The 15,000-nt window shown below is 45.9% G+C and overlaps 1 protein-coding gene across 1 annotated transcript in view; it reads left to right on the top strand.

Annotated features, from left to right (window-relative positions):
• Positions 1-15,000, top strand: part of gabbr2 (gamma-aminobutyric acid (GABA) B receptor, 2) — a 221,219-nt gene that overhangs the window by 44,628 nt on the left and 161,591 nt on the right. The window contains 1 exon segment of the mRNA XM_042076659.1: positions 9,924-10,061. Within this exon segment, the coding sequence (XP_041932593.1) occupies positions 9,924-10,061 (138 nt within the window).

Genomic DNA, 15,000 nt, shown 5'->3' on the forward strand with positions numbered 1-15,000 from the left:
GTCCTGCCCCCTATGCCATCACAGATTGCTAATAAAGGCTCAGTGTGCAGCACAGAGGTTTTGGCTCTTTGCAGCCAATTTGAGAGCGGATGGCTTGCGCGAAGGAGGAGAGCCAAGCGGTGGGCAGCAGCGGCCTGGCAGTCGTGCGCTAATCTCAGGGGTTGGCAGCGCCCCAGTGAGCCTGCACAGCTGCCCGGACCAAAGGGAGAGGGAGCTGGGAGGGGTATGGTGGCAGGGAGGGTGGGGGAGGGTTGCTACCGGTGCCAAGGCAGGCACTCGCTGGACTCAGTGTACCCTCAGCGGGTTTTAATGGCTGGCCAGTGCTTGGCAAGTGGTCATTTACAGCTGGGCGTTTTATTATCTTCTTTCTCCGTCTTTCTCTCTCTCTCTCTCTCTCTCTCTCTCGCTTGTGTGCTTGTTTTGCCTTCTCCCTGTGATGCTGAGGTCTTGAATACACTCTGGAGAGTGGCAGATGTGTGACTGGTCACACTAAGAGCCGCTGCAGCAAAAAAATGGTCTGCTAGAGCGTGGCCTTCTCTGTCTTTCTTTCCCTCGTTCTCTCCCATATCTCTCTCTCTCTCATATCTCTCTTCCTCCCTCTTTCCCATATCTCTCTCCCTCCAGCACCCTCCACACATATTTCTCTTTCTCACTGTCTCTCTCCTTTTCTCTTCTCACACATTTCTCTCTCTCACTCCAGATAGTTCTCTCACTCTATCTCTCCCTGCTGCCTCTCTCCCTATCTTTATTTCTATTGCTCTCACTGACTCTCCCTCCCTCTCTCTCTCTCTTTCTGGCTTCCTCACTCTCTCTATCGCTCTCTCTTTCAGTCAATCAATGTTGCTTCCTGGTAAATACTCAAGGGCCTGTTATATAAATGTTACTGTTCCGTTGGAGTGTGTATGTCTACAGCTCTTCCTGCTGTACTGTCTGAGTGAGTGTGAGTGTCAATGTGTGTGTGTAACTGACTCACGGCGAGTCTGTGTGTGTGTGTGTGTGTGTGTGTGTGTGTGTGTGTGTGTGTGTGCGTGTGTGTGTGTGCGTATGTGTGTGCGTGTGTGTGTGTGTGTGTGTGTGTGTGTGTGTGTGTGTGTGTGTGTGTGTGTGTGGGTGTGTGTGTGTAACTGTGTGTATGTATCTCTCTGTTGGCACAAAGGTGTAAGAGAGCAGCCCTGTGTGGGGATCTCTCTCCCCTGAAACCCAGCTAACAAGCCACTTTACAAATGTCCAGAAGCCCTTGGCAGCCCCTTGGCAGAAGAAAAAAAAGTGAGAGTGAGAGAGGAAAGAGAGCGAGAGATGGAGAGGGGAGTGTAGCTGGATTTGTCCGCGTGAGTGAATCTCATCAGAACTCCCTTACAACCCACTGATAGGGAACGAATGAGCAGCCATCGTGACTTCATGATGCAGTTCCTTCCTTTGGTTCTCCCCTCCGACCCTCCACTGTTCTCTCTTTCTCTCTCTCTCTCTCTCTCTCTCTCTCTCTCCCTCCACCCCCCCCCCCCCCCCCCCTCCCTCACTCAGACTTCCATGCCCTGACTTCCAGTCACCCAGTCAAGCAGAGACCCGGTGACCCTGCACTGAAATCTGGGTCCTCACGAGACCTGCACTGGCCACCTTCCGTGGGTCTCTAGCCGGGGCGCGCACAGCTCGCAAAACTGCCTGTGCGGTCCTATTTCAGGCCCAAATGCCCAATTTAATGGGCCAGTTTTGTGGGCTGTTATGAACACTGAGAGAGACATGCGAGGTCGTTTAGTCTGCATCAGTGGCCTTGTCCAATTTATGTAATGTGAGAGGCTGTTTGGGATCTATCAATGTCAAAGGGACCTGATTTTAAAACGGACTGACTTCACAAGTGTGCCATGTTTATCATGTTGACCCTTGCTGCACCATATGCCATTTAATCAGTAATAGTGGGATGAGATTTAACAGTGTTAATGCTCACACAAATACATAAACAAACAAACACACACACACACACACACACACACACACACACACACACACACACACACACACACACACACACACAAACGGTGTATATTTACATACATATGCATGTGCATATTCACACATACACTTGCTTACAAACACCTGCACTCAAACAAATTCACTGGAGAGTGCAAAGAGGCCTTAGTCACCACCACTCAGACCAGACTCCATGAAACCTGAAATGTCTCGATTTAAGCTGTCTCGGACACATACACTTCAGCATGTCACCGCTGTCATACATACCACCACACGCCACTGTGTGTGTATGTGTGTGTCGGCATGTTGACGGTAATATCAGTGTAGGGCGGATTACCCAGGTCTCCCTGTTCTGGGAAGTATATAATCAGCTTTAGTGGAGGGTGCCAATCCCATGTCTTTCTCTCTCTCTCTCTTTTTCTGCTCTCTCTCTCTCTCTCTCTCTCTCTCTCTCTTGCTCTTTTTTCCCTGACTGTATGCTTTGCCAGCTGTCTGTTTTTTGAAATCGCCAATCATCTGATGCCACTGCGTTGAACCTTTGACAGGTCGAGCGGGGGTGGCAGTGAGGATTGTCCTTTTTGACCGAGTCCCTGAGGCTCAACCTTAGGCAGCCCTGTTGGACTGTGCGATTTAGTACTAATTTGGTGACCCATTCACACTATTGAAGTATCTGAAGTCCAACGGCACAAATGTACTTGTGTCTGTACTCAGTGAACAGAAAAGTTGACTATAACATACAGTAGACCATAACATAGTTCACTACGTCATCTCTAACACTATCTCTACACTAAATCTACTTTAGACTTTATCTTCTTTACACTCACTCTTGACCAATGAGATCTTACTACACCACTTTTTCAAATACAGCCAGGGAGAGCTTGTGAAGACAATATTACACAGAGACAAAATCTGCACCACTGCTGCATACTAATTGAGTACATACTGGCTACTGGGCTTCTTGTTGACATGGAGCCCATACCAACACCAACACTGTGGGCAAAGCACCCATGGATTTGTTCACCAGTCAATGCACTATGTGGGAGACAGATCAATTGACTGCAATTTGACAATTTCTCACCGTGTTGTCAAATTACCTCACATGCTCTCCACATTTACTCTCCCAACTTTTAGCAGTAAGTTTAAAAATCATATTACTTATAACTTGTGCATGATCTATATAGGTAGGACAAAACTGTATCTTTGCTTTAGAATAGGTCTGTTGTAATTCTTAAGTGTATACTGTATATCACTCAGGTCCCTACTGAAGTACTGAAGTGCATACTGTACATTACATTGTGCACAGTGCGATATGTAGTGGTCTTTTAAACGGAGATGACACCTTTCCGTGGAGTGAGTGACAGCTCTGCTGGTAATGTCAGACTGATGAGAAAGTCCTCCTCCATCCCACAAGTCCTCTGGCTCATTTCCCCGTGCACCAACACTACTGTTCCAGCCCATCAGCTCAGCTTCATTTTCCATGACAAAACGAGGGCTTTTAAGGAAATCGCCTTGAGGTGTGTGTGTGTGTGTGTGTGTGTGTGTGTGTGTATGTGTGTGTGTGTGTGTGTGTGTGTGTGCAAGCAATGCAATGTGGACTGGATAGGACAAGATGTTGAAAACAGCTATATCAAATGAGTTTGTTCGCAAACAATGTCCGAGTGGAGTACAGCCATTTTCCAGATTTTGCACTCGGCCACAGCCGGATGGGTGTGTGTGTGTGTGTGTGTGTGTGTGTGTGTGTGTGTGTGTGTGTGTGTGTGTGTGTGTGTGTGTGTGTGAAAGAGCCATTTCCCCTCGCGGTGGAAGGCTCTATTTTGGCGTGTCATATGTGCTGGCCCTTTTGTAAGTCCTAATTTTGTGCATGCCATTAGCTAACTCCCCGTGTAGGGAACAGATTGTGTGTGACACGTTGATCTCCATTTGGACACTCTCTCACTCTACCCCCTCCCTTCCTGCATTCACCTCTTTCTCTCTCTCTCTCTTTCTCTCTCACTATCCCTCCCTCTGTCCCTCACTATCTCTCCCACCGTCTCTCTCTCCCACCCTCTCTCTCTTTCTGTCTTTCTCTCTCTCTCTCTCCCCAAACTCTCTCCCTCTCTTTCTACCCTCTCCCTGTGTGGTGTACTGGGCCTCAGGTTGCTTATTTGTGTGCTGTAATTTGCCATTGACTAGAGACAGGTGCAGCTGCTGCCATTCCCCCCTGCTAACAAGGCGTTTCATCATGGTTAGCTCACCTTGATTATCTCTTGTTGTTACCTCAATATCACAGGGAGCCATTTTAGGAGTCCGAGGATGTTCCTAAAAATACACTCATTAATAATCCTCACACGACATCATGCATCATCATCACGAACACACTTTTCCCTCATACATTGTTGCATGGATACACACACATTCCCACACTCTTTGGCTAACATCACCAGGTGTTATTAGAAAAACAAAACTTAAAAAAATGCCTATATACATTTTATGTTGCATTAATCATTTCATGCACATGCTTTGCTAATGCCTATATTATGTGGTACACTGAACAGAAAATGAGGGTAATTCACTTCCAGCGGTTAAGTTCCAACTGTTGTTACCTGTCACAGACTCAGAAGTCAGTGAAAAAGTGAACAATACTGATTGAGTGAACAGTACTGAATGTTAACTGATTGTGTATTACAGTTAAACAGTATTGATTGTGAACAGTCCTGATTGTGAAGAGTACTATTTGTGTGTGGCCCAGGTCTTTCAGTGGGCTGAGACTGAGGTCCTGTGAGGCCTCAGTTAACTGGAGTGTCGTCACTTTGCCCTCTCCTCCCTCTTCCTCCAGGCCAGGGCCACAAACACATCTGCTAATGAGGCAGACAGATGATTGGGATCGGCAGGGAATGGCTGTAGAGAGTGAGGGGACAGGGAATGAGTGTGTGTGTGTGTGTGTGGGGGGGGGGGGGGGGGGGGGGTGGGGGTGGGGGGTTTGCTGACCCATCACACGTTCACTGAGCAAATGATCAAATAATGGAGAATTTTACTGTCTGCTGAACGCACCTTCTGAGCGCAGATGCAGCTAGCTGTAAAACTGCTAGCTCTTCATAGGACGACCAAATAACAGAGAGTGAGTGGGCGAGAAAGAGAGGGGGAGATTACAAATAGGTCCTGAACTAATGCTTACAGCACTCTGTCTCTACTCTCTCTCTCTCTCTCTCTCTCTTTTAATGAGTCTGGTGGTTCCTGGTGCTTTCACAGAGATCGCAGTGTGTGTGTGTGTGTGTGTACAGTATGTGTGTGTGTGTGTGTGTGTGTGTGTTTGTGTGTGTGTGTGTATGTGTGTGTATGTTTGTGTGTGTATGTGTGTGTATGTTTGTGTCGGTGCTGGGATCACTCTGGCCAGGCACTGAGGTCTCTCCTCTCCACTCCTCTCCACTCCTCTCTCTCTCTCTGCACTCCTGGTCTCCTCTGTCTACCAAACCCTGGCAAATGGATTACCACATGATTTAACCCAATCGATTGATTCCAAATGGCTTCCAAATGCCTGGAATTAGATTCCGAAGTGAAATAAAGTATTCCACTGCCCCTTCACCTCTGTTCTCTCCCCCCACATGCTTTGATGCTATGACTCGCTCGAGTCTTTCTCCACTGTTGTTGTCCACTTTAGAAACCTTTGTTGATGTGCTCTTCCCTTGAAGCCAGTGATCATTTAGCCGCCCGCCAGCCTGAGGCAAATCATGGCATGCACAGAGACACATGTGGGGGTGAGGGTGGTGGTGGTTTTGGTGGTGTCTGTGTGTGTGTGTGTGTGTGTGTGTGTGTGTGTGTGGGGGGGGGGGGTTGAGGTTGAAAGGGTTCCAGATTGGATCCTGGATCAGATGAGAGTAATCTGGGCAGGGATTGCAGCAGGGCAGCGCTCTCACTCGCACTTTCGCTCTGTGCCAGGCAGCTGGTTTGGAGGGATGGGATGCATGTGTGTGTGTGTGTGTGTGTGTGCGTGTGCATGTGCGTGTGTGTGTGTGTGTGTGTGTGTGTGTGTCTGTGTGTGTCTGTGTGTGTGTGTGTGTGTGTGTTTGTGTGTGTGTGTGTGTGTGTGTGTGTGACAGGGTATCGCTAAGAAGAGCGCAGAGACTATACAGAAAATGATCTCCTGATCTGTCCATACACTTTTGTTTATGTAAAGCACATTGAATTACCTCAGTGAGTGAAATGCGCTGTATAAATAAACTTCCTTGCCTTGCCTACATAAACATACACAGACACAGACAGACAGACCTACAAGAGCAAAACAACGGTAACAGCAAAAACACACACACACACACACACACACACACACACACACACACACACACACACACACACACATACACACATACACTGTTGTAGTGCGTAGACCGTAGCCCATCTCAGGGTTGTGTGTTCTGGTGGTCACTCTCGGGCCTCCCAGTCAGTCTGCCAGGGGGTGTCTACTCTGTCGACCTCTCCTCTCGACTCGACCGGTGTCCGGCACCGGCACGCTCCGCTCACCGCGTTAACCCCCTGAGCACCGGCGCTGCCATCGCTGAATGGCTTCTGATTAACGACCCTCTGATTGTACCAGCCAATCACAGGCTAAATATAGCCGTCAACGCTGTCCCCTAACCTTCATTTATCGTTCAAAGTGTCGAGAGGGTTCCCATGGCAACACGCTTCCAACGGCCACTGTGAAGGCAGATTGCGGAGCACGCGCCTTTTTTCCCTCATCTACGCTCAGAGAAAATGGCTGCATGCTGGTGACATGGCAGGTCTTTTCTGCGTAGGTTGGAATGGCAGACTTTAGTTGTGTGATTGAGTGATGTCAAGAGAAAGAGGGAGAGAGAGAGAGAGAGAGAGAAGAAATGGTAAAGACTGTGGAATAAGGGCAAGGTCACCTTACTCTTAGGTTTGATGGATCAAGCCATCTGGCCTTTCCAAAACACTAGTTCTATAGAGAGAATAAAGGAGAGATTGAGAGAGAAAAGAGAGAGGAGAGAGAGAGAGAGGGGAGAGAGAGAGAGACATACAGAGAGAGAGAGAGAGAGAGAGAGAGAGAGAGACTAAGAATAGGAATTTAGAAAAAAAATGGTAAAGACCATGCATACATAGTCATTTGTCCATGATAGAGAGCTAACATCACTCTATCTAAATAAACTGTTATAAAATGTTAACCAATACAACAACATAAACACAGAAATCTTTCTGAAAAATGTTATATTACAGTTTTTTTCAACTGCTTACACACTAAATCTTTGCTTGTCACACAATTTTCTAAACATGTCCTCCAAACATCATAACCCGACACCAAATCTGCAAAACCATACACTAATTCTCAGTGTTTGACTCAGTTTTCAATTGACTAAAACACATTTTGCAAAACACAACACACACTTTTCTACCTAACACACAAAATTCTAACAGGAAGTAACTTGATTTCGTTCTTCAAACACAACCCATCAAAATGGCACACTAAATCACCAGTGCTTCACTCTTTCTCTTCACATGCAAACACTCTTTACTTTACTGAACACCATCCAATCATTGCCTTAGTATAGGTCTATGAATAGATATACTCTCTATATAGGTATAGACCCTTTCAATCTGCTCCTAGAGGATTTCCGGTTGAAATATTCAGAACCAACGCAGATACTTTGAAAATAGAGAAAATACAGTAATCGGACTTTAGCTTACAGTAATGTTCTACAAAAAGTTGACTTTATTAAAATTTGTCTTTTTACTCTATTTTTGTTTGTCACCATGTTACAGTACCATTAGCTCAATACATTTTTTTGTGCCTCCAGAAAATGGAACGCTTACTGTAGAATTGTTTGTTTCTGCAGTTGAAAGGGTCTATAGGCCTATGAATACATACTGTACACGACCCCCCCCCCCCCCACACACACACACACACTTGTCTTTAGAAAAAAACAAAATCAGTGTTTTCAAAACTCCATCCACATCTGGTGGTCAGTGTATTCTTCTTTGCTTTTTTTTCTTGTTTGCTGTAAAATATTGTATTCACAACAGCAAATGTTTCAATATTGCTTGCATTTTTACTGTGTATTTCAACTTCTCTTTGTTGATACCGTAACTTTCACTCTTGTATGGAAATACATATAGAAAGCCTAAGACAGAAGAGCTTTAGGTTTTGAGCAACAGTGTGTACATGATGTATCCAAAATGTCATATTATGACAAAAGTGTTTGTAATGTGAAGCGAATGTTTGCTTTAAACATGTGTTTTTGACATTTTGAATGTTGTGTGTCATTTTGCTGGAGATTTGGGGCATTTTGCATTTTGTGTGAGCAGTTGTGGGTTTTGTGTGTGGAGTTTTGAAAAATAGACACAGTTTTGAAAACGTGTGTAAACAATTGTAAAAAACTGTAACAGCATAGTCATGACATTGACTATGTCGGTGGTATTTAAGGACAATACTCATTGAAGGCTGAACATGGCTTGTGACAGCACATTTGTTTTGATGGTGAAATACAAAACACGAGGTCCAAAAATATGAAATAATACACAAATAGGCCTGTCTCTGGCACCGTGTTGAAGCTCACCAAAAATTGGCCTTAGACGAAGAGGACTGAGGATGAAATATGCTAATGCGAATGTTTAAAAGCCTGCTGTTTTATTCAGGAACGCAGACACCATCGCCTGACTGGATGTTTTCCCCTGCCGAGCCTGTTCAAGTATTCTCCTCTTGCGTAGGGCTCTATTTTTGTGAAACATTCCTATTTTTGTTTCAGCTAGGCCAACGTGTGCGCCAATGTGTGTGTGTATTTGTGCGCGCCGGCGTGCGTATGTGTCCTGTCATTTTTGCAACATGACATCAAGCAGCCGCCAGCACGTCACAGAACGTGAGAGGGGGGAAAAGACAAGATAGAAAAGGGAGAAATTAACTTCCAGGAAGACGGAGAAAGAGAGAACTCTGCTTCCCTCACATATGCATGATGGAGGATGCAAATCTCACTCTCTGGACTCTCAGAGCTCATCATTTATTTGATCTCCTGCTGATTTTTCTGAACCAGAAATAGGACTGGGGTGAAATACTGAGGATTATATTTGATGACCAAATGTGTAGGTGTGTGGGGCCTTGGTGTACCGGTTTTGCAGCATCTCTCGAGTTTAAGTGTTTGTAGGATTCACCCTTGTTAAATTGAGTGCCAATAATATACCTACCAAGTGTTTACCAAGGTCCAAAATATCATTACAAACTCAGAAAATCAGACCAAAACCAGTTATGGGTTCATATTACAATCAATATAACTCTACTTAACACCCCTCCCCACACACACACACACACACACACATACACACACACACATAGACACACACACACCACCACCCTCCCTCATTCTCTCTCTCTCTCTCTCTCTCTCTCTCTCTCTTTCTTTCTCTCACACACTCTTTCTCCTGCAGCTCAGGAGAGGCAGGAGCGTTGCCATGGTGACGTGGGGCGGCCGCGTACTGCGGCAATAGCGGGATGGCCCTGCTCTCGCTCGCTTGCTCGCTCGCTCGTTGCCTGCTGTAGGAGCAGCACGTTTCTAGTGTTTCCAGAAATGAGGTCAAGATGTTCTCGCGTCGTAGTGGAGGGGGGTGGGGCTGGTGGTGGTGGTGGTGGTGGTGGGGGTGGGGGTTGTGAGGATCAGGGTGGATGGAAAGTGAGGGAGAGGGGGGGGGGGGGGGATTTCATTTTTGGTTTTCCCCCTGCTGATCACAACACGGAAACGCAGAAATAGATACAAACAAACAAACAAGAGCAGAGTACTGGGTCTGTTCTGGCAAAGCACAGCTCCTCACATGAGCAATTCCAATGTTTTCTTTTTCTGCTCCTGTTACCCCTAAAGCAATGAAGCGTAGTCGCTCTGCATGTTCTATATCTATAATTGTTCTTCTTTTATGTAAATATGCCATATGTAATCTCTCTCTCTCTCTCTCTCTCTCTGTTTCTCTCTCTCTGTCTCTCTCAGTGTGATAATGCAAAGGGATTGCGGGCCTTCTTCGATGCCATCTGCTATGGGCCCAAACACCTGATGATCTTTGGTGGGGTGTGTCCATCAGTGACGTCCATCATCGCCGAATCCCTGGAGGGCTGGAACCTGGTGCAGGTAAGGCCTCCAGCGTTGCCTGTCAATGACCTCAGAGCTGGCCAATCAAAGTGGATCTTTGAGAGAGCAGGAGTGAATGAGATTTATCCTGAGGAAAAGTGTGTGTGTGTGTGTGTGTGTGTGTGTGTGTGTGTGTTTGCTCTTCAAGGCGCCTCTTAAGAATGCTGTGATATCTTTGTTACAGTTGAGTTGTGTGTGTGTATGTGGGCTGTATATTTCTAAGCATACAGTATACTGTACACGTGTGTGTATATGTGTGTGTGAGTGTGTATGTACGTGTGTGTTTGATGCCCCCATATGTGCACTCCGGCTCCACGCTCCTCCGTCGCCGTGCTGTCACTGCGCTGCTGTGTGTGCATGAGATCATGCGAGACTGCTGTCTCCGCCTCGGGGCCGAGGGCAGGGTGTGTGTGTGACGTGGCCGCAGCCCTAATCATTTCTGACCAGAGCCGCCACAGACAGAAAGGGTATGTCAGCAGGACGGGCGGGGAGCTGTGAACGAATTCCCTCCCGGGGGGCAAGAGGGCTATGTGTGTTTGTGTTTGTTTGTGTGTGTGTGTGTGTGTGTGTGTGTGTGTGTGTGCGTGTGTGTGTGTGTGTGTGTGTGTCTGTGTGTGTGTGTGTGTGATGTTTGTGTGTGTTTGGTGTGTGTACAGTATGTGTGTATGTGTGTGGAGGGTGTTTGTGTGTGTGTGTGTGTGTGTGTGTGTGTGTGTGTGTGTGTGTGTGTGTGTGTGTGGTGTGTATATGTGTGATGGCAGGAGCATTAGTGGTCAGATGCAGAAAGCCATCTGACATTTCCCCAAGAGTGTGAGGGAGAGTGAGATATAGAGTTGAGGGGAGAGGGAGGCAGGGAGGAAGTGTGTGTGTGTGTGTGTGTGTGTGTGTGTGTGTGTGTGTGTGTGTGTGTGTGTGTGTGTGTGTGTGTCTTTGTGAATGTGTGTTTGTATCTGTGTGTCTTTTATGAGATAGAGGGAGCGTCCATTTCTCCAAACAGCTTGTCCTCAGGGAGCATTTTTTAAAGGAAAGTGCCACAACCTCTTACAGCTGCAGAGCCATCTAAACAGATGTAAATTGCTCGGGCGCAGCCCCCTCTTCACTGCAACTCAACGTCTATGTCTGATTTCACATACTTGAGCACAATGCCTTATATCGCTTGAGCAGCACACTGTGTGTTTGCATTAGAGATACATCAAGTAGAAATCTATAATGTCCACAAATGATATACTACTGCATATGAACTGCAGTATTGTGCTACCCTGAGGTCTTCCTGTTACAAACACACCCACAATGCATTACTCTGAGGAAGAGGATATGTATGGCTATAGGGTATAGGGGAGGGGGGGACACACTTGGCCTGTGTGCTGAGCCACAGCAATTAGTATCTTGTCAACATTTGTTAACTATACACTGTAAATATAGGAGCATTAGGCGCCACACAATAGAGAATTAACAATTATATATCATTCATTATAGCTATTATAGCTAGCAAGCTAGGACAGATATCTATTTAGGTCACTATCAAGCTTTACTTCAGCCAAGGTCTGAATCTCCTGTAGCCTATTTCATGTCCAGTAGCTTAAAGTATATGATTTTAAAACGTGATATATCTGTAGATGCTACTGCAGTGCAATTCTTTACTCATTAGCAAGGATAGCATGCTTACTCTGATAGATGAAGTAGGCGCATTCAGAATGTCAATGTGTGCTTCATTTCTTGTGATTACACACTAAGGGGTAAAGGTAAGGCAGAAGAATTAACCTTGGTTGGATTATTGGCAGTACAGTGCTAATTGATTTGCTTAGTGGTTTCTGGCTGATTACACTCTGGCTATGCTGGTGTGTGTGTGTGTGTGTGTGTGCGTGCGTGCGTGCGTGCGTGCGTGCGTCCGTGCGTGTATGTGTGTGTGTGTGTGTGTGTGTGGTGTTGATGAAGATGGAGAACATGGTGGTGGTAGGTAGTGGTGCTCACAAAGGGGGGTGTTGGGGTGGGGATTTAAGGGGTTCCTTAATGTGTGGATGAATCTACCATTAACCTCAGATGAGGAGGTGGCTCATTAGGCTGCTGTAAGCCACGGGAATCCTCTGCCACCGTGCAACCCGTTCCCCTTCCCACTGGCAGGAAATCATATTATCCTGTCGCCATTGAGCAAATGAGGGGGCTCTCTTTACACTCGGTGATTCCCTTTTTTATATTTTATTAAAAGGCTTTTTCGTTTTTTGTGTAACCCTGAGAAAGTGCTTAAACGTATGGATAAATGTCAGACCACATAACCGCTTTGATAGATGGGGCTAATTATGTTTCATGCAAAGACTTGGTCCCATAAGACTTCGGTCATATGCTGAAAAGCAGCCAGAATGTGTCTATATTTCCCACAAATTGGTCTGTTTCTTCCTCCAAAGATCTACCCATGAAATTATCCACATACTTTAAACTTGTCATTCCTTTTCCTAAGAGGTATACCACAGGACCTTCCAGAATATAAAAGACCAGAGGCTCTGGTGCAATGGGTTCCTGACCTCTCGAGTCGTACGCCGCTGCGGGAATGAGTTCCGTCCTGACCTTTGCCAATTTGTGCCATATTGCACAGTAAAGGGACATTTGTGGTGGTCAGATAATCAATTTTCCCCGCGCTCTCTCGCTGAAAGATGAAATAAAATGTGTGTATAAAAATAGTATGGGCCATAAAAGGATTCGCAGAGAGGGTCACGACTCGAGTGGCTCTTCCTGAATGAGTTTCTCTCCAAATCTGTTGATTATGAACAACTGAGATTGGCTGGTGAGTCTCAGGCCCCCAGGGACACACAGAGACACAATAAGACCTAAAGCTAACCCCATCCACACATTATTATTTCATATGATTTTAATCTAAATGGTACAGTATACTGGTAAGATATTGTATTATAGCTTAGCATTGCAATGTGTCCCATGTGAGTCACATAGAAACCTTACTTACCCTTTTGAAGGTAAACTCCTATCACAGTGACGGCCATCATAATGATGAGACTCCTACAGTATATGCTGCAGTGTAAATCGAGGTGATTGTGTTTCCATTTGTGATCCTTGAGACAAAAACAAACACCCATTTCCACACACACAGGGTATACATCCCTTAAAACTACCTCCTGAAGTGGTTCAGGCAATCAAATTTCAATCTGTCCTTTAGTCACATATTTACCAGTACACCTGCAAGTAATCCATGTTTATAATGGGCGTGCTGGAGATACATGCAAGCATGAATGGGGCATCTGGTAGGATCCTTCAACAGTCCTCAGATCAGTGTTTAAAACACTGAATGCATATTTATGCTTTTATAAAGACAATGGCAGGAGAACCATATGTCAATTGCGAGGTTTGTTTACACTGTGAGTATTGAGACGCATTAAGGTTAAATGCTAATTGATGTAAATGGGACTATGTTTATGTCTAGTGCTTGTCTACTCAATTTAGGGCACTCAGGGCATGCACTTCACAATTTACATCAGCCTATACAACTTAATGTTGCCATGTGAGGTGTGTTTGGCTGTCTCATGCCTTAGGTGTGTCGTTGAAGGTTCTGTATGTTAATCAGTGAGACTTTGACATTTGACAGGCAATCAGGTGGGGGTTATTCTCAGACAACTGGTCTGCCCTCAGAGCCTCGTCGCTCCATCACCTTGACAGTTCACCTGACCCTGTGTAGCCTACCTACCAAATCAGGCATTTAGTCAGTCTATCAATCAGTCTGACTCTCTCTCTTTCTCTCTCTCACACACACACACACACACACACACCATTTCTCTTCTTGCTATCTATCTTTCAGTGTAACGTCTATTATTCCACTGCCCTATGCAGTCATACTGTAAGGCCCAAGCCTGTGAGTTGCCTCCAAACCTCTCAGGACTTCCAGAGTGTTCAGTGACCGTATGAATGGTGCTTCCTGCTCCTCGTAGTGAAATCCAACCTGTGTCACATCCTCTGTCATTCAGCTGCGACACCCACCCCAGCAAGCCACTCCCCTTCCCACTGGCAGGAAATCATATTATCCTGTCGCCATTGAGCAAATGAGGGGGCTCTCTTTACACTCGGTGATTCCCTTTTTTATATTTTATTAAAAGGCTTTTTCGTTTTTTGTGTAACCCTGAGAAAGTGCTTAAACGTATGGATAAATGTCAGACCACATAACCGCTTTGATAGATGGGGCTAATTATGTTTCATGCAAAGGCTTGGTCCCATAAGACTTCGGTCATATGCTGAAAAGCAGCCAGAATGTGTCTATATTTCCTACAAATTGGTCTGTTTCTTCCTCCAAAGACCTACCCATGAAATTATCCACATACTTTAAACTTGTCATTCCTTTTCCTAAGAGGTATACCACAGGACCTTCCAGAATATAAAAGACCAGAGGCTCTGGTGCAATGGGTTCCTGACCTCCCGAGTCGTACGCCGCTGCGGCAGGACTTCCAGAGTGTTCAGTGACCGTATGAATGGTGCTTCCTGCTCCTCCTAGTGAAATCCAACCTGTGTCACATCCTCTGTCATTCAGCTGCGACCCCCCCCAGCAAGCCGTTCCCGCCAGTGTCCCTCCCAATGATGCCATTACAGAAGAGGGAGAGGAGCTTTTCCTCCAACAAAACTGAAGCCTACTCATCTCTCACATGGTGTGTCAGTAATACTGGGCTTCTCGCTCTCAGGGAAGTATTTTTGCAAGTGTTGAAGTGGAAACAATCCCCCCGGTGGGCAAGAGAATAGCCACAGGTACCTATGTGTGCTTGAGGAGGACAGCAGGCTCCCTGAAATGGGAAAGGAAGGACAGAAAGAGCCTGCTCAAGTGGAGGGCAAAATAAAAGCCCCTAATGTGTCCTCTTTTTCGTTTTGTTTTGTTCCATTGTGTGTAATGGTGACATGGTGTTAGAGCCTCTCGTGTGGACGAGTGAAGTGAGTGACAAGAGCAGCCGCC

Source organism: Alosa sapidissima, chromosome 21 (assembly GCF_018492685.1).
Source record: "Alosa sapidissima isolate fAloSap1 chromosome 21, fAloSap1.pri, whole genome shotgun sequence".
NCBI lineage: Eukaryota > Metazoa > Chordata > Actinopteri > Clupeiformes > Clupeidae > Alosa > Alosa sapidissima.